This window comes from Stegostoma tigrinum, chromosome 12, assembly GCF_030684315.1.
Source record: "Stegostoma tigrinum isolate sSteTig4 chromosome 12, sSteTig4.hap1, whole genome shotgun sequence".
NCBI classification, from domain to species: domain Eukaryota; kingdom Metazoa; phylum Chordata; class Chondrichthyes; order Orectolobiformes; family Stegostomatidae; genus Stegostoma; species Stegostoma tigrinum.
Genome location: NC_081365.1, coordinates 77263512 through 77290934, shown reverse-complemented (window position 1 = coordinate 77290934; position 27423 = coordinate 77263512). Strand labels below are relative to the sequence as shown.

General features: G+C 42.6%; 2 protein-coding genes across 9 annotated transcripts in view; one reads left to right on the top strand and one right to left on the bottom strand.

Moving 5' to 3' along the window:
• kbtbd7 (kelch repeat and BTB (POZ) domain containing 7) lies at positions 1-27395 on the top strand. Of its 6 annotated transcripts, none has more exons than XM_048540107.2 (4): positions 1-479; positions 2473-3877; positions 4788-4860; positions 27100-27395. In XM_048540107.2, exons 1-3 carry the CDS (start codon positions 48-50, stop codon positions 4811-4813), a joined length of 1863 nt encoding a protein of 620 aa, XP_048396064.1. In that variant the 5' UTR covers positions 1-47; the 3' UTR covers positions 4814-4860; positions 27100-27395. The 6 variants fall into 6 exon arrangements, 5 of the variants coding, with proteins under 5 accessions (XP_048396064.1, XP_048396063.1, XP_048396062.1 ...); XM_048540106.1 differs by lacking the exon at positions 27100-27395 and adding an exon at positions 5861-6294; XR_007248502.1 differs by lacking the exon at positions 27100-27395 and having other exon boundaries at positions 2473-4602; positions 4788-6294.
• mtrf1 (mitochondrial translational release factor 1) overlaps positions 6913-27423 on the bottom strand; it is a 30787-nt gene continuing 10276 nt past the window's right edge. For all 3 annotated transcript variants that reach the window (XM_059650458.1, XM_059650459.1, XM_059650457.1), the window contains 7 exons: positions 25065-25146; positions 22782-22889; positions 19873-20045; positions 14291-14408; positions 10560-10694; positions 9421-9521; positions 6913-8758 (listed from right to left, as the gene is read on the bottom strand). In XM_059650458.1, coding sequence (XP_059506441.1) covers positions 8654-8758; positions 9421-9521; positions 10560-10694; positions 14291-14408; positions 19873-20045; positions 22782-22889; positions 25065-25146 — 822 coding nt within the window. In that variant the 3' untranslated portion in view covers positions 6913-8653. The remainder of the gene's footprint in view (positions 8759-9420; positions 9522-10559; positions 10695-14290; positions 14409-19872; positions 20046-22781; positions 22890-25064; positions 25147-27423) is intronic.

Below are 27423 nucleotides of genomic sequence, written 5' to 3'. Positions count from 1 at the left end.
TCCCGGGGCGGGGTCTACCCGGTGGCGGCAGCAGGGGCAGGGTCAAGATGGCGGCAGTGAGCGGCCTGTCAGGTCCTGAGTTGCTGGAGGATGCGGCCCACGCCCGGGCCTTACTTCGGGAGCTCAAATCCTTCTATGACGCCCGGCTGCTGGTGGATGTGACCTTGGAGGTGGAGAGCGGCAGCCGCTTCCTGTGTAACCGCAATGTCCTGGCCGCCGCCAGCCCGTACTTCAGGAGTATGTTCACGGGAGGCCTGTTCGAGAGTAAACAGCAGAGAATCACCATCCATGAGGTGGACTCGGACTCCATGTCCCTGATCATTGATTACTGCTACACGGGCCGGGTCACTGTCTCCGAGGCCAGCGTCCAGAAACTCTACGTCTCCGCCAATATGCTGCAGCTCGAGTACGTCCGGCAGGCGTGCGCCGCCTTCATGGCCCGGAGACTGGATCTGTACAACTGTACTGGCATCTTCAAGGTGAGGGGCAAAGGGCGACGGGGTTAACGGGGAGCGGCAAACTGGGAGGGGGCGGCGGTGAGTGGTAAATGTGTTTTAAGGGTGGGAGAAATGACAGGACAACACGGTGTGGAGCTGGATGAACACAGCAGGCCAAGCAGCATCAGAGGAGCAGGAAAGCTGGTGCTGGACCCTTCTTCAGAAATGGGGGCTAAGAGGTTGGTTTGGCATATGATGTATTTGGTCTGCAAGTGTTTTGAGTCTGGTAGAGGCAGAGAACCTGGGATAGTAGGGAGGAAACGATGGGGTAGAGACTTTAGATTGGGGCAGGAATGACCTGGGAGCCGACGCGTGAGGTAACATTTTACAGGTTGTTCAAATTAGGGCCCGTAATTATGAAATGATCGCATGCTTTAGCCCAACTAGAAGTCGTCAAAGTTCTCAACTTGAGTGGTGAAATAAGAGGAAACTGGCTTAAGAGGGAGTAAAAGAATTTATGGATGGAGAAAGGAAGGAAAGTGGCAGATGTTTGTATCAGGAACAGAAACAGAAGTTGCTGGGAAAGCTCAGCAGGTCTGGCAGCATCTGTGAAGAAAAATCAGAGTTAACATTTCGGGTCTGGTGACCCTTCCACAGAACTGTATCAGTGAATTTTATTCCTTGCTGTTGTTTAAAATTAAAATAAACAAGCTTGATTCAGGGATAATGGGAACTGCAGATGCTGGAGAATCCAAGATAACAAAGTGTGGAGCTGGATGAACACAGCAGGCCAAGCAGCATCTCAGGAGCACAAAAGCTGACGTTTCGGGCCTAGACCCTTCTGATGATTCAGGAGTTTTTAAATCATGTAATAAGTTGCTTGGGAAGAATGATTGCCTTTGGATCTCCGTGAGAGTTCTCAGCGACAATTATGTGGTTTGCCTCAAATCTGTGTCTGTTGTAGACTAAATGATGGAGATTGTTTATGCTTAAGCTAATAAATCTACAATCATGGGCGACTTTCAGAATGTTGGTGGAGAGAAACAGATGGATTGCAGAACTTTTTTCCACTGGAAACACTCCTGTGCGCTGAAATGAATGTACTTTTTAAACCTGTTATGGATTGTAATGCTTTTGTGTGTTTAAATCTTTTAGCCTGCTCAAGCTGTAGTTGTAAATTATGGATCCATTTCTGTATTTACTGTTTACAAAGATGTTGACTGGCATTCCAGTAGTCTATTTAGCCCTTGAAAATGCTGTGTTTTTGATAAGATAATGAGGTACGATTGTGGCCTCAATTCTACTTTCCCATCTTTGGCTCCCTTCTCAATCAAGAATCTACCTACCTCCACCTTAAAATCACCAATGACCCTACCTATATACTCTCTGGGGAAGAGAATTCCACAGAATAATGCCCTCCCCAGAGAGGGGAAAGTTCTCTTCTCTTTATTTCCATTTAATTTTTAAACTGTCCACTACTTCTAGTCTCTCCAGAAGAAGCAATATCCTTTCTGCACATAACTTGTCCAATCTTTCCTCATTAGATAATCACTTCATCCCAAGGTACCAGTCTAATGAACTTTCTCTGAACTCCTAATATAGTCATGTCCTTCCTTGAACAAGACATTACTGCAGTTATGGTCTTATCAGTATCCTGCACAATGTAGCAAAATTTCCCTGTTTAAATATTCAATTTCCCTTGCAATAATGATACCAGTCTCTTTGCCTAATCACTTCCTGTATCTGCCCAATAGTATTCTGTGATTTCATGTGTAGGGACATCCAGAACCCTCTATACTGAAGAATTCCACCATCTTTCCATCAAATGACCAAGTTCACCATAAATTACTTGTTTCATTGTGAACACTTGCTGTTTCTGCACAAGTGATATACCTATGTAATGGCAGTGACCACATTTCAAAAAAGTACTTGATTTCAGGTGTATAAGTTGTTTTTCACTGCAATTTTAAAACTGTTTATCTCTGTTTCCTTACGTGAGAACTGCTTGTCAGACTCAACTATGCTATTGCCTTAGTTTGCAGATGCCTTCGATAATGTGGAACTAAAAGAGAAGGCACGTGCTTTCATTGCACGCAACTTGCAACATCTGTGCAGGACGGAGGAATTGTGTGAGCTTTCACCTGAGCAGATAAAAGAAATCCTTAGTCTGGACACGCTGGATGTGGACAGCGAGAGCAAAGTATGTATGGCTGCAATTCAGTGGATTAAAGCAAATTTCAGTGAGCGTGCTGTGCACGCACTGGATGTACTAAAGTGTGTCCGGTGGCATCATTTCACTGAGAAGGACAGAACATACCTTGATGCTCTTAAATCTCAGCTGTTTGTCAAAAACAAGCCTCTTGGCTCCATCGTTGAAGACCTTTCTGCATGTCAGAGGGCTGACATGCCTGCAACAATACAAAATACTTCCAGGAGGATTGGATTCAGTGCTAAGGAAATGGTTATATTCTTTGGCCATCGGAAGGAACCTTTCCTCTGTTATGATCCGTACTCTGGTGACATTTATACAATGGCTTCACCTTTGACTAGTCCTGCAATTACCAAGTCCATCAGTTCATTGGCTGTCTGTGTTTCACCAGACAACGATGTGTTTTTGGCAGCGCAGCCAACCAAGCAGCTTTGGGTGTACAATGCAGTTCAGAACAGCTGGCAACAACTGGCTGAGCGGCTGTTAGCAAGAGAGAGGATGGATGTTGCCTACCTGAATGGATATATTTATATCCTTGGTGGTCGTGATCCATCTACAGGCCTGAAAATTAAGGAGGTTGAGTGTTACAGTATTCAGAGAAACCAGTGGATATTTGTGACACCCCTGCCTCATGCATTGCATTTGTTCGAACTAATCACAGTTGGAGACTGTTTGTACGCTGTTAATAACAAGAGGATGTTGTGCTACGTACCAGAAAGGAATCAGTGGCTGAACTGTGCCTCTCTCAAACGGAGTGAGTTTCAGGAAGCATGCGTTTTCAATGATGAAATCTATTGCATTTGTGACATTCCGGTCATCAAAGTTTATAACCCCTCAAAGGGAGAATGGCGAAGGATTAGTGACATCCCGATTGACACTAACATCCACAATTTTCAAATTGTGTGTCACGGGAACAAACTGCTTCTCATCACCACCACTGTTCCACAGTGGAAGAAGAACAGGGTGACAGTTCATCAATACGATACAACTGGGGATCAGTGGGTTAATGTTGGTACCATGTTGGGATTGCTGCACTATGACAGTGACTTCATATGTCTTTCGGCGCGTCTGTATCCTTCGTGCTTGGAGCCGGGCCAAAGTTTCATTAGCGAGGAGGATGATGTGCGTAGTGAGTCGAGTGCAGACTGGGATTTCGAAGGCTCCAGTGATATTGACTCTGAGTCGGGGAGCTCGAGCTCATTTTCGGATGACGCCTGGCAGCCACCAGAAGGTCTCAGAGTTGAAAGAATACAGCGAAATGGCCACTTAGCCCCAGCAGACAACAGGGCGTCTCATATCAATGGTCAATTAGGGAACTAACAAGCTCTGTCTTAAATAGCCATAGATGAGACAGATCAAAGGTCATAAAACTAGTATTTTTTTCTGATTGTTGCATATATGGTAGTTTTGGACAAAGACAGTTATATTTTGCAGTACATGTTAAAGTCTTTGGAGGAACTGAAAAAATAAAAATTGCTTTGAAATTATCTTTTTCCCCCATTGGCAGATACACTACGTTTTTTTTTCTGTTCTATCCTTCTGCAAGTAGGTCTCACTTTTTAAAGAAATGATTAGGGTAGCTTAAATAGATTCAGTATTCTTCTTAGTGACAATGGAGATCTGAGAGTTTGGTCTTTTAGCTGTTATCCTGCATACTGCTTCATGAAATCTGAAAAATCTTGTATAATAAATACTCTCGGAAGGCATGTTGTGGTTTGGATGTTGCTGAAGTGATGGTAATTAAATAGGCAGTTTCAACTGGCTGATTTGAAGAGACAGTATGACAGTGTATTGCACTGGCCTGCAGGAGCTACCACCTCTGGCTTATTGAAGGAGAACTTTTTTTTGAGAGCACAAAGAAATCCAAAGTTTTATCCTGCAAGTTTCTTCTGGTTTACTTACCATCCATTAATGAGGTTAAGTAACTTGGCAGCTTCATGATATTGCAAATTGGAAGTAAGCAGATTTGACGGGTTGAGTATTTGTGTTTCATATATCCTAGCATCAATGTGAATTCTTCTGTAAAACTGGTCGTTAAAACTTTAGTAATGTTCACATGCTTGAGGAATTTATCATATTGAAAGTTTTTTCATTTATTTCTGTATAAATTTATCCATTTGTTTTATTTTGCTTTACTGCAGGTAACAATGTAAATGATGACCAGTGATAATGGTGCTGTTTCTTTTGAGCCTGGCTGCATGAAGTACAACAAAGGTAAAGTTCTAAGTAAGGAAGTATGGAAAATAATGGCACATGAGGCAGCCATTTAGCCTGTTGTGTCATTATTGGTTTATCACAAGGACACTTCAGAACTAATCCCTCTCAGGTCTGCACTGAGAATACTCTGTCCTTTTGATGTTAGCCCTTTGATCTTTGAAGCTTTTTATGTGTAATTAATTTCTGCTAACCTGCCCCATAACTTTTGAGCAGAACAAACAACAGTGATGTCTTTTTAAAATGGTTTCAAACTCGTTTGGCTTTCTGGGTGACGTTCTCTGAGGCTGGTCACCAAGAGTGTGGGTTTCTCCAGTATGTGCCATTGAAAAACACTTCAAAAATAGTGTGGGATTGAAACTGAATTGATACCTCCCTCCTTTTGAATAAAAGAACTGACGACGCCAAGTCCACACTTTAAAAAGAAAATTGAATTCTATGGTAATTTGTATTAAATAGTTGAATCATTTGATTGACCTGTTGATTTTTGTTTTTGTCATTTATTTTCATCCTAATCTTGGCAATGTGGGTGTTACTAGAAATGCCAGCATTTGTTAGCTGTCCCTGATTGACCAAGCCATTCAGTTCAAGGGCAATCATTACAGAGGGCTATTGAAAGTCACCCACATTGCTGCAGTTAGATGTAGGCCAGGCCTGGACATGATGGTAGATTTCCTTCCCTACTGTCAGCTGTCATGGTGAGATTTAAGCTGACATCCCCAGAACATTAGCCTTGGCGTCTAGTTTATCAGACCAGTGCCATTACTAATAAACTACCATCACTCCTCTGCTACACCTTGAGATATTCAAATTTGGACAAATCGAATACATGATGTTTCAAACTGACTTTTTAAAACATTTTTATTGTTTGCTGTAATAATTAACAAAAGGAATTTTCTGGATGTTTAGAAATGCACGTTTATGGCCCACCATAAACGACGAAACAGAAATATTGAACTGTTTGATTTTAAAGTAATTTTACTTTTATTTACCTGAACAGTACCTGGAAGCAGAAGATATGACGTCTTTGTGAAGCTGTGATCCTATTGGTCAGCATTTTGGACAAATAGGTTTAAGAAGGCATTTTTGCCTGTTTGATTATCGGTAAATAAACTAGACTTAGTGAACTAATTTAAAGCCCGTTTCCTGAAACCATCCTCCCTCACTCCAAGGTAGAAAAATTCCTCAGTAGACTTCATAGGTTTCAGTGGGAAGTTAAATAACTTGAGTGCAAATATACTTTAATAGAAATCGGCAGTAAGTTAGAATGTGCAGTTTGTTTAAAGTACGGTTTAGGGAGCAAATGTTCTGTAAGGCATGTCACAACATTTTATATTCTGTAAAATGGCTTGTGTGATAGACAGCTAACCCACACTCATAGATAACTTTGCTTATCTGTAATATTATTTTAATAAACACTATCTTTTGTGTTTGTCCAAGTATTGAAATTCTTTACTTGGAACTTCCTCTATATTAAACTGTCTGTATTTTAAATGGTCACTGCTGCTTTTAATGTTTGCAATATACAGTTGTATTATTTACAGACAATAATACTGTCCATGTGTATCGTTGTAAAATGGATGAAATTGATGAACTGCCTTCCAGCCCTAAATTCTCTGCAATTTACTGTGTGAGAGTGTGGCGGTAACAATAGACTGGTTCGTTATCTAGTTCTAAAGCTATTATGTTTATCTCATTCATGGTGTGACAGCTAGCTACTGGCCTGAGGGTGTGCAATTTGGCTCAAAAGTTAATTAATGCTGCCTTTTGGTGGGATTAAGGAAAAGCTGCAGTTTGAAAACAAGATTTGATTGTGAGTTTTGAGAAGATTTGTAGCTCAGGTTGAAGTTCTGGATGTGAGTTTGCTCGCTGAGCTGGAAGGTTCGTTTTCAGACGTTTCGTCACCATACTAGGTAACATCAACAGTGAGCCTCCGGTGAAGCGCTGGTGTTATGTCCTGCTTTCTACTTATCTGTTTAGAATAGAAAGCGGGACATAACACCAGCGCTTCACCGGAGGCTCTCTGATGATGTTACCTAGAATGGTGACGAAACGTCTGAAAACTAACCTTCCAGCTCAGGGAGCAAACTCACATCCAGAAGATTTGATTGTGTTGGTTTGAATGCACTTATGATTAATTGACTGGTTAAATGTGGTTGTTGCAAGAAAATGCCCTACAGTGGCACACTTAATGGAATCTTTTAAAATAGCGAGCATCCTTCTTTATCAAGCCTTGCAAATTGCATTCCTTTTCCGGCAGTTGTTTTTCTACACCTTTTGTCATGTATCCTATGACAATGCCATTTAGTAGCTTATTTGTGATAAAAGCTATCATAATTTCCCCACTACTACTAACCTCATCAGTATTGATACAGCACCCTGCGTCAACAGGGTAAAATACTCAACTCTATTCTTTCAGTTGAAAAGCCTAGGTATCAGCCCTAAACCATAATGAAGGTTTGAAAAGATGAAATAACAATAATTTATTACTGTCACGTGTACTGAGGTTTCAGTGAAAAGTGTTGTCTTGCATGTTCTTGCAGGCAAATCATACTGCAAAAGTGCTTCAGTGTTACAGAACAGAGTGGAGGATACAGTGTTACAGCGACCAAGAAGTTGATCTGTCTACACCATTAAATTTTAAACAGGTCCATTCAAAAGTCTGGTAGCAGCAGGGCACAAGCTGCTCTTGAATCTGTTTGTGATTGTATTTAAACTTTTATATCTTCTGCCTGATGGAAGAGCTCTTTGATTCAAATGGGTCTGAATGAAGTTGGGATTCCTGGGGTGGTAAATATGAGGAGAGAGTGAGTCAGACGGATTGTGTTAAATGGAGTTTAGAAGAATGGGATGGGGGGAGGAATTTCGTGGAAACCTATAAAAGTCTAACAAGGCTAGACAGGTTAGATGCAGAAAGGATGTTCCCAATGGTGAGGGAGTCCAGTCCAAGGGGTCACAGTTTGAAGGTAAGGACTTTTTAGGACTGGGATGAGGAAGAATCTCTTCACCCAGAGAATAGTGAGCCTGTGGAATTCACTGCCACAGAAAGGAGTTGAGGCCAAACAGCACTGTTTTCAAGAAAGAGGTTGATTTAATCTTGTGGCTAAAGGGAGCAAGGAATGTGGGGGGAGGGCAGGATTAAGGTATTGTGTGCGATTGGCAGAATAGGCTTGATTTGACCCGTCAACTACTCCTGCTCCGATCTTCGACGTTCCAATTCGTACATTCAATATAATGTAGTAGAATAGGAGAACATTGCTGGCTGTTTTGAAAAGCTTCCTTTCTCTGTAAAATCCTTCTCCTTCAATCCCTTAATCCAGTCCCTTTTTGTTGAAGTCTACTATTTCATTGCACATCAAAAGATGAAGTCCAAGGCCACAGGATGCTTTTCTATTGTTTGAAATGGTAAGGCATTTAAAACTGCTTGAATAATTACATACTTTTTTAGGTCTTAAATTATGCTCTAGCTGTAATGTTAAATGTCACTTTTGAAAATACAGTAATTCTAATTACACTGATCCAGACGTTTGTATAAATGTCACAGAAGCATCCTTCCCAGTAACCTGTTAGTTTCCGTCACAGGGTAAAGAAACTGGGGTACTGCAAATGGATTTGCTTCTAGTTTTGACAGATTCAACTAAGTGACAGCGTCCACGATTTACAACTCAGCGCAGCCAGAACTTGAATCTTAATATGAAGAGGCTGCTTGGAGAAAACCATACATTAGTTTGCATTTTATTTCTTTCAAATACTTCATTCTACAATTATTTTAGCTTTACTTCCCTTCCTTAATTCATTTATTTCTAGTTTCTATAAGTTCCAGAACAGCTTCATTTTCTCCTGACGCCAGAAGTTTACTAATCAGTTCATTCAGCTGTCTCCCACCACTCAGAAGCTCCTAGAACAGAACAGAAGTGTAAGGTGAAGTATATGTTGCAATGTCGAATAACTGAAAGCTGGGCTGACAAGCCCATGTGTTAAATGCTACTGATAATTAATTCATCATAATGGTTTATGGATCTCCACCAAATAACAGCACGAAGTCTGGAAGTAGAGGCTGAGCATTATGTGACTACAGGCAGAATTTATGATTCTGAAAGTCCAAAAGAATGATCAAGCTCAAACAACACCTTTTTGAACCGAGGAAAGAAGGCATTTGAACTGAAAGGACTCATATTACATTTGTTATGGATAGTCAAGTAAATACACAAAGCTGGTGGTAACAGGAACTTAGTTGAGGCAGTGATATCAGGAAAGCTCAAATATTTTGGACATACAACTTGAACAGGAGTAGAATGTTTGGAAGAAGAGGTTCTGTAAGACAAAACACTGGAGAATGTGCACAATGAAGACCAGAGATGACATGAATGGACACTATTAAAACATGGACAGGCGAAGAATTAACTCTAGGGAAACAATGTTCATAGCATCACCAGCTCTCAAAGATGATGAAAGATGGGATGAGACTGGAAATCTTTGTACACAGCCTTAACCTTAAATTTTTCAGAATAAACATTCATTTATTTCCCAAACAATTGTAAACAGACTCTGCTCTCTCACCTTAATGTCCCTAACAATGTAGTTAATCCGGTGATCCGTAACCCTGTCCTGGGTGAAATTATAAGTTCGAATTCTCTCTGACTGTGCTCTTGTTCCAACCTATAGTGAAAACATACTTCAAGTAAATTTCCTAGCTACACATTATTTGATTAAAGCAATTATAGAGTCATATAGTATGGAAACAGACCCTTTGATCCATCCAGTCAAGGCAGACCATGTTCCCAAACTAAACGCGTCCTACCTGCCTGCGCTTGGCCCATGTCCCTCCAAATGGCAAAATACCAGAGTTAAAAAGTGTCAAGATTATTAATTTATCTGTTATTTAAACATATAGTTTGGTGAGGTCTGTATAGACAATGCACCTCAGTAACTCCTTCAGTACACTTGCTGATCTAGGAGGGAGTTATGGGCCTGTATTGGGAATGTTTTGAAATACTTCAAAATCGTTGTATCATCAATATCACAGAAGCCTTATGATGCAAAAGGAAGTCCTGAGCATTATGACTTAGTGCCAGTTTCCTGCCTTTTCCTCATAACCTTGCACACTTTAAATTTAAACAATCATCCAATGCCCTCTTGAATGCCTCAATTGAAAATGCCCCCACTACTGCCTCCTAGCAGTGCATTCCAGATTTGAACCACATATTGTGAGGAAAATGTTTGTTTCTTTTGCAAATCACTTTAAGTCTGGGCCCTCTCGTTCTTGACCCTTTTAACAAGTGGTAACAATGTCTCCGTATATACTCTTTGCAGCCCCCTCGTTATTTTGAAAACCTAAATCCCAGTCTCAACCTTTCCAATGTATCCTCATGACCGCTTGGTTCCAAGGACGAGAACATTCTTATAAAGCCCTTCAGCACTCTCTCCACTGCGTTTACGTCCTTCCAAAAGTGTGGCACCCAGAACTAGGCACAGTACTCCAGTTGAGGTTTGACCTCAGATGTAGGATATGTCACAGCAAAGCCAATGACTTAAGCTATGCACTTTGTGCTCTTTTTAAGCAGCACAATCAGGAATGTGAGGATATCACTCTAATGCGTCCAGAGTGTCAGATTTCAGGAAACTGGACACATCCAAAACTTGCCATCCACTGATGATTTGGTTGGTGAGACTGAATGGTGTCCCTTATGAACTTATCTGTAGTTTCCGAGTACTCTGCCTCTGCTCCAGTTCTCTTTCTGCCACCTGTTGATATAGTTTTGCTTCTAATATGCGCATGGCAAGCTTTCTGTTCTCCAACTGTGATCGGTGTTGTTGGCATTCTACTGTTAAACCTAGAAAGGTCAGACTGAAATTAATGACAATCTGGTTGTCACAAAAAAAAACAAGTTCAGGAGTGTTACAGATTTAATATCTTCTTTGGGTACTGTCAAGTTTAGTGGTATGGATCAGTCCTGTGAGTAACCTTTGCATGTTCAGGAATAGAAGGTCATAACAGGCATTTCATGCGTGTAACACCAGGTTATCCTTGTAATCTGGACTGGACCATAAGTTAACAAAGTGTGGAGCTGGATGGACACAGCAGGCCAAGCAGCATCTCAGGAGCACAAAAGCTGACGTTTCGGGCCTAGACCCTTCCTCTGATGAAGGGTCTAGGCCCGAAACGTCAGCTTTTGTGCTCCTGAGATGCTGCTTGGCCTGCTGTGTTCTTCCAGCTCCACACTTTGTTATCTTGGATTCTCCAGCATCTGCAGTTCCCATTATCTCTGGACCATAAGTTGTTTGCTTATGTCCAACTCCAACTTGACAGCAGTAGCAGAGATCTGGTTTAAAAGGTTAATGTCAGTTAGCTTGCAGACTGCAGGATGCAAATAGTAATAAGCACTCTTAAAAATCTAACTTTGGTTTACTGATATTCTCATTGTTGTCTTTCCCTGTTCAGTGACTGTCCCGTAAATCCGTCAAAACCAGTTCCCTTTCCTCTGCCTTGCCCACTGGAAAAACCGCTTTGTCTCAACTGAACATGAACTACATTAACAGCCTCAATATGAAGCTTCCCTACCTCCTGCCCAATACTGCTGGTGGGTTGAAATATAAAAAAACATGGCAACTGAGTGTGTGCCAGGCTTCCACGGTGCAAATGGGAACCAATTGGAACTTAACAGCTGCTGTTTGGGTTTTCCAGGGCTTGGGAAACATGGCACAGGAAGTGGGTGCTGCAGGTCTGCAAGCCAAGTGCTCTTTACAGAACTTCCCAAGTCAGGAGAAGCAGGAGTGCACTTCCTCATGGAGGCCAGCTTCTCTAGCATCACTCCAGCCCCTTGTGGATAGTCTTGTGCTTGCTGCACAGCCCAGGTGATATCTCCCAAGCCCTTGTAGATCTTTCATTGCTCCGGATAACCCAGGAACCTTACCAACAGTTCCCAGTTGCAGCCTCCTGCTGATTCTCCCTCCTGGCCATACCTAATTAGCCCAGAAATGGGAATAGGAAATGTTGATGAGGTATTTTCTGTTTAAATTCGGTAAGATCTTCAAATATTTGCAGTCTCACCCACCACTCTAAACATCATAAGCAATGAATCAATTGACTCCTGTCTGAATCTCAACCAAAACTAGAACATCCCATGCACTTTAATTTATATCTTCAATACCTGATCCCTTAATATGAGCAAGAGGAGGAGTAGGCCACTCCATTATACAATAAGATGGATAATCTTCTACTTCAACACCACTGATCTGCATTATAACTATCTTCCTTATTCTGAGTATTTAAAAATCTAGTGATTTCAAACATTGAACATATTTGATTGGATTTCAAAATTCTTCTGACTTACAGAATTCCACAGATTCATCTCTGTCTTAATGCATAAATTCCTCCTCACCTCAGTTCTCAATAACCCAGTCTTTAATCTGAGATATATGTATGGGATCTTGTTTTAATAATGATCCAGTTCAGTGAGTGGCAAAAATAGCCCCTTCATTGAGCATCCGCAGTAGCACAGTTCGTGGTGGTGATGGAATCCGAAGTACAGTTTTACAGGAGCCTCTTTATACACAGTTCTCACATACATTTAAAATTTTAGCACTACGGTGTTACATAGTTATATCCATTGTACACAGAAGTTTGTGTGACATCTGTCCTAGGGAGCAGGAGATGGATTAAGCATGGTCTGAGCTTGCATAATCAAGAGGCAAGATAATAAAATGTGAGGCTGGATGAACACAGCAGGCCCAGCAGCATCTCAGGAGCACAAAAGCTGACGTTTCGGGCCTAGACCCTTCATCAGAGAGGGGGATGGGGTGAGGGTTCTGGAATAAATAGGGAGAGAGGGGGAGGCGGACCGAAGAGGGAGAGAAAAGAAGATAGGTGTCATCTAAAGAATGGGAGGCGGAGTGGAAATGGTTTGCGACTGGGAGGTGCAGTTGTTTATTGCGAACCGAGCGGAGGTGTTCTGCAAAGCGGTCCCCATTAGATGACATGTCCATCATGGGCCTCCTGCAGTGCCACAATGATGCCACCTGAAGGTTGCGGGAACAGCAACTCATATTCCGCTTGGGAACCCTGCAGCCCAATGGTATCAATGTGGACTTCACCAGCTTCAAAATCTCCCCTTCCCCCACCGCATCCCAAAACCAGCCCAGTTCGTCCCCTCCCCCCACTGCACCACACAACCAGCCCAGCTCTTCCCCTCCACCCACTGCATCCCAAAACCAGTCCAACCTGTCTCTGCCTCCCTAACCTGTTCTTCCTCTCACCCATCCCTTCCTCCCACCCCAAGCCGCACCTCCATCTCCTACCTACTAACCTCATCCCACCTCCTTGACCTGTCCATCTTCCCTGGACTGACCTATCCCCTCCCTACCTCCCCACCTATACTCTCTCCACCTATCTTCTTTTCTCTCCCTCTTCGGTCCGCCTCCCCCTCTCTCCCTATTTATTCCAGAACCCTCACCCCATCCCCCTCTCTGATGAAGGGTCTAGGCCCGAAACGTCAGCTTTTGTGCTCCTGAGATGCTGCTTGGCCTGCTGTGTTCATCCAGCCTCACATTTTATTATCGTGGATTCTCCAGCATCTGCAGTTCCCATTATCACATAATCAAGAGGCATTTGTCTTTAAAGTTAGTAATGTTAGTAAAAATACTGGACCTATGTGATCTAAATAAGTGAGAAGTTATACATGTACTAAACAAAAGTATAGAGGATATTAAACTTGATCTCCTGCAGCTGGATCATGAAATTTCATTTACAGCTGCTGGTTTTGACAGTTTTTACACATTCGTTCATGCAGTTTCATGGAAGCGCTGTTTACAAAGTAAGTTTCTTAAAGTGGGTACGAGCCTATTTAATATGCATCTATAAAATACATACTAGTGGATGAAACTGTTTGATGTCTGCATCCTATTCGGGTTCCGAGAGACTACTGTTAAGGGCTAATTAATATTATAATCTTTCCATAGTTTCAAGTGTGTTATGGAGACATGATGCGGGGATGGCATTGTTCTGAGTCGGTTACGGTATTAACACTTATTCTGGAGTATTTGATGCAGAAACAGGTCCAAACACGGCTTGCAGCATAGGCCGATAAGAATTGAAAGGTGTAAAGAAACAGTAATTGGTAGGAAGGGATGGTTAGTTTATAAAATGTATGACAAAAACATGATTTTATGAATGAGTGAATGGAGATGCGATACAGTAAACAGAGTGCTTATGAGTGAGTTAGTAAAGAGAATCAAAATACAATATCCTCACACCCTTTATTCTGAGACTGAATTGTACCCACTACCAACTCATTGTGGGAGAATGGTCCAAAATCCCAGAAGTCAATGGTACTAATGGCAGTAATATTGGTTCACTTTGTGACTCGAGTAAACACATATCGTTGCACAAATAATCAGGTGCAGTTAACTGAAAAAGTGGGCAGCCACTCACTTGTTGGAATATGAACGATTCTGACTGCGCTGTCTGTTGTATTCACGTGCTGTCCCCCTGCTCCTTTAGCTCGAAAGGTATCGATCCTCAAATCATTGGTATTTACTTTAGTACCGACCTGAAACACACAGCAGATTAAAATAAAACATTAACTATTTGTGGTTTTGAAGTGACAGTAGCATCCCAGTTACAGCATATGCAAGAATCTTTGTATTGAGAAAAACTGGATGCTCAAAAAATGAGCACAGACAAGAAATTAATCTATTCCTGTCACATGCACAGACTTTATCACATTCTACCTAACCAGTTTTGAAAGCAGTGGTGTAGCTTCTGTCTCATAAGATAATGGTTAGTGCTGTGATGGTCTTATCTGTGGTAAGCATTGTCTGGACTCAGGAGCCCCAGTCTACTATACAGGTTTGCTGAATTTGCTGCAGAGGAAGACAGTGAGCTGCACAATTTATTGGCCTCTCTTTCCAACAGGCCCTCTCCTCAGGCATTGAGCTTTATTCATTTGTTCTTCCAATGCCCTTCTTCAGCCTCCAGTGACAGCGACTGTCTCCCAGTTGTCAGTGCCAACTTCCGCAACCTTCATATCTCACATGTATCCTTACATGGAAGCCCTGGAGGAGGTCATGACGTAGCGAGCAGTTCATTGTACCGAAGGTTGGTTTTGGTGTATGGCTGTCATCTTGTCTGATGAATATGACCGAGTCAGCACGGATGTCTTTGGCTTAGTAACAAGCATTTGCTGATGAAATCAGTACAGTATCTGCTCTGAGCTTGTGACCTTTTCCTGCCAAGAGATGACAAGGAAACACTGAGATAGTGATGGCCTAGTGGTATTATTCACTGGATTGTTAATCCAGAGACTCTGGGAATTTGGGTATGAATCTTGCCACAGCAGATGGTGGAATCTGAATTAACATCATAATCTGGAATTAAGAGTTTAATGGAGCCATTGTCAGAGAAACCCATCTGGTTCACTAATGCCCTTCATGAAAGGAAATGTACATGTGATTACAGACCCAAAGCAGTGTGGCTGACTCTTAAACTGTCCCCTGGGCAATTAATGCAGGCCTAGCCTGTGACTGAATGGAAAAAAAACAACAGAGTAGTCTATCCTCCCACCCAGAGAACACTGTCCAGGTCTCACTACTGTACAACAGTGTGCTGAGGTCACAGGTTTGAAGAGACTCCTGGTTCTCGTCAGGTTCTACTGTTTCACATTCTGTCACTCAGCTTTCTTTCATGGTTAGCGCAGATTTTTAGCATTGAGCGACACATTGGTGACTGTGTAGCCCAGCTATGTGTGATACAAGCACCTGCTGCATTACATTTTTAATGCTGATAGATGGCATTGTGACAGTCTTCTGTGCCTTATTGATGCTGATGGTTAAACCAAACTCTTGACAGACATGAGGGAGCGTGCGTGAACCATTGCTGCTGAAGATGTTTGTCAGTATGGAACCCCAGGGCAAGTGAGTCAGTGTACAGTAAACCTCTGATAAGGACACGGATCTAAGGCAATGTCGTGGTGATGCTGACCAGCTTTTCCTCAGTCCTGGTTTGATGGGAGACAACCTGTGTGGATTTGAAGGCATACGACAACAGCAAAGAAAGGAATATGCCAAAAAGTGTGGGTGTCAGATCATAATCCTGTTTGACCCACTGAATGTTTCAAAGTTGCCCTGTTGTAGCTGACCTTATCCATCATGTTAGCATGGCAGGAGGAGATGGCATTGAGCAGCCTTTGATGGGACAGTCAGTTAAGTAGATCACACTAAGTTGAGTGCCTTGGTGAGATCGATTTAAGGCGTTTATACTGTGCTGTCTTCTATTCACAGCATTTCTCTTGCCGGACTGAGAAGATCATCTCAACTGCAGATTGTCCAGTTCTGAAACGTACAGGTTAAGTGCCAAGCAGGGAGATAATGGTGGTTTTTGTTGCAACCCCCTTTGTTTTTTGAAAGGGTCACAGTTTTTCCATTCAGCAATTCCTGACACACTGCTCCCACTCTTTCCAGCTGACAGTAAGAAGTTTGTGCAGGATCACAAGTTTCAGTTCTAGATGATATAAACATGAGTTATTGTAAAATCAGTACTTGCAGCTTTGCCCATGATGACTGAGCCCATAGCTTTGCTAAGGTGGGCTCGATAGCCAGCTCTGCCATGAGAGCCAGGCTTTCTACGGTGCATAGAGCTCCCTCGGTGACAATGTTCTCTCTACATATAACTAAAGACAACTCATTCTATCCAAGTGACTGTTAATTGCAATTGATAATGACCCTGCCTCATCACCTTCCCCACCCCCTGGTGTTTTCTTCCAATAGTGCTCTTCTCTTTGCTGGTGGACCTGCTGTGTTTTGATCCCTTCTTATACTCCCCTATCATTGCCTGTGCCGAAGGTCATCTGGATTTCTTCTTCTTAAACTCATGGGATGGCCAGGATTTATTGCCCATCCCTAGCTTCTCTTGCAAACGGGATGTTGAACTGCTGCAGTCCATGTGCTGAAGGTTGACCCACAATGCCATTAGATGGAGAATTCTAGGTTTTGATCTGGCAACACTGAAGGAACGGCAATATATTTCCAAGTCAGGATAGTGAGTGGCTCGGAGGGGAGTTTGTTTTCCCATGTACCTGCTGACCTTGACCTTCCAGATGGAAGTGGTCATGGGTTTGGAAAGTACTGTCTAAGGACAGATGGTGGACAGGATCTAGGGAGTCAACAGCTGAGTTACTCATTGCAGTATTCCTAGTCTCTGACCTGCTTTTGCAGCCACTGTGTTTGCATGGCGAGTCCAGTCGAGTTTCTCATCAATAGTAACCTGCAGGATGTTGATCGGGGATTCACTGGTGACCCCATTGAATGTTAAGGATCAGCGGTTAGATTGTCTCTTACGGGAGATAGTCATGGCCTGGTATTTATGTAGTGAGAACATTCCTTGCCACTTATCAGCACAAGCCTAGATATTGGAAACAACAAATGCTGGAGATCACAGTGAGTCAGGCAGCATCCATGGACAGAGAGAATGACTCTTCAGAGCTAATGTGAAGTGTGGAGGGCACATCATTATTCTGTGGTTGGGCGGGGGGAGGGGGTGGTGTTGTGAGACAAGTGGGGTGTAGATTGCTGGGGGAAAAAGGATGTTAATGGCTCAGATTAAGTGAGCAGAATGGTTTGTCTAACTGCCAGTCTTGAAAGAACAGTGTGTCCCACTGGTGTGGAGGGAAGGGGGGAGAGAGGACATCATGGTCACAGAATGTGGCAAATGAGGCTGAAAGTAAGGGATTGGTTCTCAATTTGAAGATGCTGAGCTCAATAAGTCCAGAAGGACTGTATAGTGCCTGGCGTGAAGAGGAGATGTTGCTCCTTCAGTTTTTGCTGGGGCACTACAGCATGCTGAGGACAGACAAATGGGCATGTGAGTAGGGCGTTGAGTTAAAATAATCAGCTACAGGAAGGTCAGGGTCATGCTTGTCCACAGACTGGAGGTGTTCTGCAAAGCCAACCTGTGTTTGGTTTCTCCAGTGTGGAGTAGGCTACATTGGGTGCAGCGAGTACAACTCTCCAGATTGGAGGAAGTACAGGTGAAATGCTGCTTCACCTGGAAAGACTGTTTAGGCCCTTGGATGGTGAGCAGGAAGACAATAGATAAAATGTGCAGGAGTAGGCCATTCGGCCCTTCGAGCCAGCACCTCGGTGAGAAGGAGGTGAAGGGGCAGTTGTTGCACCTTCTGTGGTTAAATGGGAAGGTGAATGGATGAGGGTGTCTTGGAGGGAACGATTCCCATGAAATGGACATGGCGGGGGGGGGGGGGGGGAGAAGAGAGTGAGGGGAAGATGTGTTTGGTGGTGGTGTTACGATAGAGTTGTCTGAAATGGCAGAGAATAATCCTTTGAATGCAGAGGTTGCTGGGATGAAAAGTGAGGACAAGGAGTCCCAGCCACACTGTTGAAAGTGATAGGAAGGGGCAAGGGTGAAAGTACGGGTGATAGGTCAGATGTGGTTGACGGCCCTGTCAACTACAGTGGGTGGGAAACCACGGTTGTGGAAGAAGCAAGCCATGTCAGCAGCGCTGTTTTAAACAATGTTCAGCAGCATTCGCGGCTCCTCAGGTACTGAAGCAGTCTCGTGTCCAAATGCAACAAAGTCTGGACATTATCCTGGCTTGGCTGGCCCCTCCACACTTCATGTCAGCTCTCATGAAGAGTCATAAAGACTCAAAATATTAGCTTGCTGTCTCTCTGTTCAGACTATATAAATACCAGGCCATGACTATCTCTAATAAGAGACAATCTAATCACTGCTCCTCCACATTCAATGGGGTCACCATCAGTGAATCCCCTATCAACATCCTGCAGGTTACTATTGATGAGAAACTCACTGGATCCACCATATAAACACAGTGGCTACATTTTTCTTCTCTTGCTTACTACATGTTGGGAGTGCTCCATTGTATATTGTGTTCTGAAGTATGTTCCATTTCACTTCTGCATCTGTGCCGCACAGAACTTGTCCATTTGATACCAGGAACTGTTGAATTTTGAGACAGTAAGGACTGCAGGTGCTGGAAGTTGGAGTCTATAAATGTGGAGCTGGAAAAGCACAACAGGTCAGACAGCATCTGAGGAGCCAGAAACTCAATGTTTCAGGCCAAAACCCTTCGTCAGGACTGAGAAAGCAGTATGGATGACGTTGTATGCAGATGACATTTCTGCCTTGAATTGATAACTCATTTCAAAGGTTGTGTCCTCATGTACGCGGGGGAGTGATCTTTATCACAGTCAGTGCTTAATAGCTCTATTTGGTGAGAATATTGTTCAGAGAATCATGTCAAATCCAGAGTGATCAGGTTCAGCTGGGGCCAATGCCTGATCCTGGATGTCTTCAGGTCATCTTTGTGCATGACTTGTTCTAAAAGAAGGTGTTAGAGCACCAAGTTCTGTCAAGTTTCATTTATTATTACCAGGCCAGATGTCGAAGGGAGGTGAGCCAGACCTCATGTGCTGTGCTGAGCTGAGCTGAAAAATCCCAGTGGCACTAGACTGATACCAGGGATGGCTGCACTATCCGATGAGGAGAGATTACTTTGACGGGGCCTGTATTCGTAAGAGTTTAATGATGAGAGGGGCATCTGATTGAAACATACAGAATTCTAACAGGATAAATGCAGGGAAAATGTCTTCCCCAGTTGGAGGGTTTTAAACCAGAAGAGTGTGTCACTGGATATGGGGTAGACCATTGAGGACTGGGTTGAGGAAAAATTTCTTCGCTGTGGAATTCAAGATAAAAGTTTTTAGATTTTAAAGGCATCAGGGTGTAAGGGGAGTCAGTGGGAATATGACACTGAGATAGAGAATCAGCCATGATTCTAGTGAATGATGGAACAGGTTTGAAGAGCCAAAATGGCCTAGATCTGCTGCTGGCTTTTATGTTTCTATATTTCCTGCGTATTAAACAGAGTACTGTTAGCTGTCAGTTTGTTTCAGAGATACCTTCTATCTCACCTCATCAATATCAGGAAAAATGTGGTGGCAGGGCAGGTGCTGTCAGTATGGCTGGGCTATCTACCTCACCTCGTCAGTGTGGGGGAGAACAATGACAGTCATGGTGCCAGTATGGATGCGTTGCATTCGCGATGACAGACCCATCTCAGGAATCCTCTGAACTCTGTGGGTTCCACCCTCATATTTTAAAAAGCGATAAACACTCTCCCCTGAAATATACGCTGATGCATGATGTAGTCCTCCTGAACAGGGAAGAAGACAAACAAAAAGAGCTTAAATAAAGGAAGCCAGCACATGGAGAGACAAAGCAACTGCACATTTTATTATTGGATGGAGCATGGGAAAAATTCAAAATCTATTCCAAACCAGAAACATTACCTTTAACCCTAACCTTCCGCTGAAATACTGAAATCAGTTTTTACTAGCAATATGGGGATGTTCAGTGCTGTCTCTAACCTCCCGCATTAGCTGAACAGCCAACATACTGTTTGGTGTAACTGAACAAGCAACATGTACTGGATAAGAAAATCAAACAACATCCCCAAGCCTGACCACCCAGACCCCAGTTTGGAAGTACATTTGTGTCTGTATGTGAACATGTATATGGATGTGTGCTGACATTTATGGACACATGCAGACTCTTGTCGATATGAATGCTAACTCGTCTATACGTGTGAATATACAAATAAGTATCATACAATCTTGGCTTGTCATAGGAAAACTTTCTCATTCCAGTATGACAGTAATAAACCTCCTTCAAACTACTTACAAGGCATTTTACATCCTTGCTTCAATAACGAGACTAAACTTACATAGGAATCTCACCTATTCCTTACATAAATTAAGTGTAATCATTATGTATTCAATTCCCCTTGGAATAAACATTAACATCCTATTAGCTTTCCTTATCATTTGCTATACCTACATACTAACGTTTGTGACTCTGCACTAAAACACCCAGATCCCTCTGCATATCAAAGCTGTATAATGTCTCACCATTTATATAATGCACTTCTTTTCCATTCTTACTTCCAAAATGGAGGAGAATTTCACATATTCCCACATTACATTCCATTTGCCATATCTCTGCTGGCTTGACTAGCCTATCTGCATTCCTTTTGTCGCTTTCTTATGTTCTCTTCACAATTCATTTTCCTATCTAGTTTTATGTCATCAGCATGTTTGGTAATCAAAACTTTGATCCCCTGATCCAAATCAGCACTTGACTTGTTACATTTTGCTAAGCAGAAAATGACCCATTCATGCCAATCTTCTATCCATACCAATGGGTTAAGTCCTATACCATCAGCTTTTATTTCCTGCAATTACTTTTGATGTGATAACTTACCAAATATCTTCTGGAAATTTAGATTGATGTGATGCTGTGACAATGTATCTGCAGCACATTAAATCATCAAAGAACTTTAATACATTGGTGAAACATGATTTCCCTTTCACAAAATATATGTTGACTCGGCCTGAATATGTTGAATTTTATAAGCACCCTGATATAACATCTTTAATAATAAGTCTGCAATATCTTCCTTTGGATAGATGTTCAACTAACTGGCCCATCATTTCCTACTCTGCGTCTCCCTCCCTTTTGAATAAAGGAGTTATACTCACTATTTTCCAATATAGAGGAGCAATGAATCTTGGGAATTTTGAAAAATTAAAACCAATGCATCTACAGTCTCTCTTGCCACTTCTTTTACAGCCCCTGGATGAAATCCAACTGGACCCAGGTATGTGTCAAGAATCACCCAAATCATTGGACACAATATCCCAGTTGAGGCTAGACCTATATTTTATAAATGTTCACCATATATGCAATATTTATCTTTGTCAATCAGATATTGTAAGAACTGTGTCTGGGCTTCATCTTGGGATCGGAATTCCTGACCTCGCTTTTTTTTGACTTCCTCCAGCTGAAACGTGGTAGTGTTCACGCGATGCTTATACATTTCACAATCTTTAACCAGTGTGTGCATCTGTGTCCATGTGTGAACTTGCTTTTAACTTTACACCTCTATCTGTAAAGCCCAGCATTCCACATGCCGCCTTAACCATTTTCTCAACCTGCCTTGCTATCTTCAAGAATGTGTGCACACGGACACTGAAGTTGCTAGGCCCCAGCAGCATATTCCAAATTGTATCATTTAGGTATCATTGCCTTCCCTGGTTTCCTGTCAAAATGTATCAATTCACACTTCTCTGCAATAAATTTTATCTGCCATGTTCCCAACTATTGCCTGTCATCACGAAGTCTAAAACTATCCTCCTTACAAACGACCATACACTAATGATTTTGTCAACTGCAAATTTTGAAGTGTACACCCGTTATTAATATGTATGAAAGAAAAATGAGGTAGTTGTCACAACAGCCCCTGGGAAAGCTGACTGTATACCTCTACCAATCCCAAAAACATCTTTCATCAATATCTGCTTCCTGCCACACGTCCAACTCTATCAGTTTTCCCTTTTTTCATTCTTACTTCCATTTTTCTGGGGCACTCTCTCCAGTAGTCACATTCTCTTTTAATTAATACTGCCATTCCTGCTCCACTTTTCCTCCTCAATCTTCCCTGAACACCTTGTATTTAAGAATAATCAGCATGGTATTCTCTGAACCAGATCCTTGTTAATGCTACATCAACATAACGACACACAGTTATTTGAGCTTGCGGCTTCTTTTACCACATTTAACTGGGTTTTGATCTCACTGTAATTCCTCTTATCTCACTTCTTTCCCCCCCTCTCTCTGGTACCAACAGTCTCTCCTAATCCTTTTTAAACCTTCTTTCTTCTTGATAATGCAGATCAGTTGGTCTTTCTGGAACAGTGGAGAACACTGTCTTTTAAACAGCTTCCTTGGATATCTGTGTTCTGCATTTATGCAAAAACCTCCAAGACCAAACCTGGAGGACGCAGCAGCATTGACCCCACACTAGAATTGAAACACAGTGAAGAAACTTTACCATAGTCTGAAGGTGTGTAGTTCAGTACTTCAAAGTTCCAGTCCTTGAAGCCTGCGAAATGTCTGTACATATTGAAAATCTCCCTTGTAAACTGCTGGCAAATATCACCTGGAAAAACAAGGTCAGGAGTCAACACCGCCTGTGAGCAGCAAGGAGGAAAAGACTTCTCTCAAAGTCCTGATGGCCATACTCATGGCAGAATTGGTCTAGCCGAGAACAACCGAGGTAATCAACAACAGTTTACTAGAGGCTGTTACAGCAGACCCCGCTGCCTTCCCATTAGAAATTCAGAATCCCATTTTCTAGCACAGCTCACTGGACAGACTGCAGGTCTGGCAACCTCCAGTGATTCTCCCTGTCTCTTAACTCAGGGCCTGAGGATGTTGTAATTGCTGCTACACAAGTGAAGCACAGAGCAGGAACAAACTCCAAAACCTCTTGATCAGTGAAACTGTGTTAGTTCAGCGGCAACTCAACGCACTGACATGGAGAGAATGTCCAGCATTTACTTTTCAATGCAAATGACCAGATGAATAGTATCAGAGGTCAGTCAATCAACAGTAAACCATCAAAGCCTGTAGCAAACTGAGCAAGTGAGAGGTAAGACAACATTGTGGGAAAAAGTAAAACACAGGATGGAAATACAAACTCAATAAGAGAACACATAGGGCATGGACAAGTAAAGACAAAATTCCCTGAAGTTGCATCTAGATAAAGCCGTGAAATGATTAATGGAATTGTGTGCTCTGGACAGAGACACAGACTACAAAAACAGCAATGTAATGATAAATTTGTGCAAATTATTGCTGCAGCCACAATCAAAATGCTGTGTGGGGTAATGTCTGGATAATCTTATAATGTTTGCTAATGTCATTATCTAAGCCTTAGAAGCAACAGGCTGTGGTTAATTGTCTGAGCACCTGTGTGTTGGGAGCACCTGTAACATAGGGGATGGAGGTGGTAGAAGGAGCTGTAAGAGTGAGCATTTAATAAACTCTATCCACAAAGCATAGGGACTTGCTCCATACCTCACTGATTGCCTTGGTTCCAAATTGAAAACATGTGAGAAAAGATGTCTACCAGCCCTTCAAAAATGAACACATAAAGACAGAAACTTATACAGCTCTGATGTTGAGAGGAACTGTTTCCTGAACTATCAGCTCAAGTTCAAATATTCCCAGCTCTTCACGATACTGGGGAAAAGTTGGAAATATGTAGAAGTCTTAAGAAGCAATTAAAAAAGCCTCTGGCCTCTTGCTGTTTATACATAGTGTAGTGACTGGACCTATAAAGCTGGATTGTATAGACTGGATATTTACAGATGGACAGTGTAACGGTGACTGAAATAGAAAGAGCATTACAGCAAAGACTGGAATGCTTACACAGAATGTTAGGGCACAGACTGGAATACTCTCAGCAAATATTAATGACTGCTCTTAGAGTCATACAGCATGGGAACAGACCCTTTGGTCCAACTCATCCATGCTGACCAGGCATCCCAATCTGATCTAGTCCCATTTGCCAGCATTTGGCCCATATCCCTCTAAACCCTTCTTATTCATGTACCCATCCAGATGCTTTTCAGAAGTTATAATTGTACCAGCCTCCATCATTTCCTCTGGTGGCTCTGTCCACACATGCACCACGCTTGGCATGAAAAAACTGCCCCTTACATCCTTTTTAAATCTTTCTCCTCTCACCTTAAAACTATGCCCCTCTAGTTTTGGTCCCACCTTGGAAAACATTGGCAATTCACTCTTTTCGTGATCCTCATAATTTTATAAACTGAGGTCATTCCTCAGCCTGTGGAAAAAAGCTGCAGCCTATTCATCCTCTCTCCACAGCTCAAACCCTCCAATCCAGAGGCTGGAATACTCACAATGGATAATAGAGCACGGACTTGAATATTCACAACTGGATGATTCCACAGGCTCTATTCACCCTCTTGTACAATGCAACTTAAACATTATTAGGAGATCAGACTAATCAGATGCTGCTGAAAAGTTGTTCACTGGATGTGCCACTATGACTATGACCATGAGCATGCCCAATCCCCGTCTCCACTGTTCCCTGCACACCAGTGAGTCCAGGAGTGGTCAAGATAAACATTGCCAACATTTTTTGGCAGGGGTCCTGCCTCCATTGTCTGTACCCTAGCTGCTGGCACAGCAGAGAGTGGGACATCTCGTGTGGTACAACTCAGCCTCTGACAACATGAGATTGTGGAGTCAGAGGGAACTCCATGCAACGAGGCATTCAATTGTAATTTGCACAGATTCTCACCTCCTGTTGTTCTTCCTGCTGTCACCTCAAGAATCACGTTGCTTTCATCGTGTTTCTCCTTTTGCACCAGTGTCCGAAGGAGCTAAAGGTGCAGGAAAGGAAGCAATTCATTGAAACACACGAACATGCTGAAAACATTGCTGACATGCTGCTTATTTTGTTTGCAGAAAGACAGGCTTTCAAAAACTCTCTTTAAAAGTTGCAGTTATATCATTAGGTTTCCATCTCAGTCTCTGATTGACAGACCGCACTGTGACGTGCATATATTAGCAACACAGTTACTACAATCTACATACAGACACACTCAAGTGAAAGAGGGTTGGGAGTTTGCTAGGGGGCATCAAGAGTCGGCCTCAAGACTTTTGGTGAGTGTGTCAATGTGTAGGCTTCAGACTGAGATTAGGGGGTGGGGTCAGGGACACGCACCATGTTCTTGACCACTCTAATGACTCCTGAAATAACAGGGTCATTATCTTAGAAAATACTTATTGAGTGTTTTTGATTACAATTGAGTATATAGGAGTTGGGGCATTATGTTGCATTTGTACAGGACATTAGTGAGGCCACTTTTGGATGACTGTGCATAGTTCTGGTCACCCTGCTATAGGAAGGATATTATTAAATTGGAGAGGGTGCAGAAAAGACAAAGGTGTTACCAGGACTGGAGGGTTTGAGTTATAAGGAGAGGCTGGAAAAGCTGAGGCATTTTTCATCGTGTAGGTGGTTGAGGGGTGACCTTATCGAGATTTATAAAATCATGAGGGGCATTGATAAGGTGAATGGCCAAGGTCTTTTGCCTCAGAGTACAGGAGTGCAAAACTTGAGGGCAAAGTATGAAGGTGAGAGGGGAAAGATTTAGAAGTGACGTAAGGGGCAATGTTTTCACACAGAAGATGGTTTGTAAGTGGAATGCACTGCCAGAGAAGTGATAAATGCAGGTACAGATACAACATCTAAAAGACATTTAGACAGGTACATAAACAGGAATGGTTTGGAGGGATGTAGCCCAAATGCAAGTAAATGGGTACAGAGATAGTAGAAACTGCCGATGCTGGAGAATCCGAGATGGTGTGAAGCTGGATGAACACAGCAGCCTAGCAGCATGAGAGGAGCAGGAAAGCTTGACATTTCGGGTCGGGAAGAGATGGACTGAGGGGTCTGTTTCCATGCTGTTTGACTCTATGACTCCATCAGTGAGCACTGATTCTGTGACTGAAACAGCATTTGCAGGTACTCACAAACTACTTGTGTTTAAATAGCAACTTAAATATCCCAAGGTACTTCACAGTAGTATCATCAAATGATATCTGACGCCTAGGCAAATACTGAAAGCGTGGTCAAAGAGATAGGTATAAAGCATCATTTCTAGGGCAGAGAGAGAGAGTGAAGTTAATTCTCTTCTTGAACTGCTGCAGTCCACCTGGTATAGGTATGTCCATGGTGCTGTTTGGAAGGGTAATGCAGAATGCTGACTCAGCAACAGTGAAGGAATGGTGATACAGTTCCAATTCAGAATGGAGAGAGATAACACAGTGTGGGGCTGGATGTACACAGCAGCATTTTAGGAGCACAAAAGCTGACATTCTGATGAAGGGTCTAGGCCCGAAACGTCAGCTTTTGTGCTCCTAACATGCTGCTGTGTTCATCCAGTCCCACACTTTGTTATCTCCAATTCAGGATGGTGTGGGATTTGGGCAGGAACATGCTGGTGATGGTGATCTCCCACACCAGCTGTCCTTGTCCTTATGGGTGGTAGAGGCTGTGGGTTTGGAAGACGTTTGGTGTAAGCTGATCCTCGACCCATGTTAACATACTACCCCAATGCAGCGGGAGGCAGTGACATAGCGGTAATGTCACTGGATTAGCAAGCCAGAACCCCAGGCCAATGTCCTGGACAAGCATTCAAATAACATTTGGCATATGGTGAAATCTGACTTTAATAATAACTCTGTGGAATAGAGTGTTGACCTGATGTCAAACATGTAACCACTGTCAACTGTCATAAAATCTCACCTGGTTTGTTTGTATTCTTTAGGAAAGAAAATCTGCTGTCCTCATCTGGCCTACAAGTCCCTCCAGACCCACAGTAATGTGGTTGACCCTTAACTACTCCCTGAGCAGTAAATGCTGGCCTAGCCAGTGACTCCCACATTCCACAGATAAATAAAGAAACCATGACATGCTGTGTAGTAACCTTTCATATCGCACCTGAGCAAACGCCTTTTTGATCTCCCAGATCACGTTGGGATCAAATATGACATCACGATTGGTCCTATTCAGAAGCAAGTGATAGAGTTGGTGTCAATGGCTAGAGAATATAATTTATAATGGAAAAGGAAGGCATTCATTTCAAGCTTCC

Coding starts and splice junctions, on each gene's coding strand:
- kbtbd7 (XM_048540104.1), top strand. CDS start 48: ATGGCGGCAGTGAGCGGCCTGTCAGGTCCTGAGTTGCTGGAGGATGCG. Junction 480..2,472: donor ACTGTACTGGCATCTTCAAG/GTGAGGGGCAAA, acceptor CTATTGCCTTAG/TTTGCAGATGCCTTCGATAA.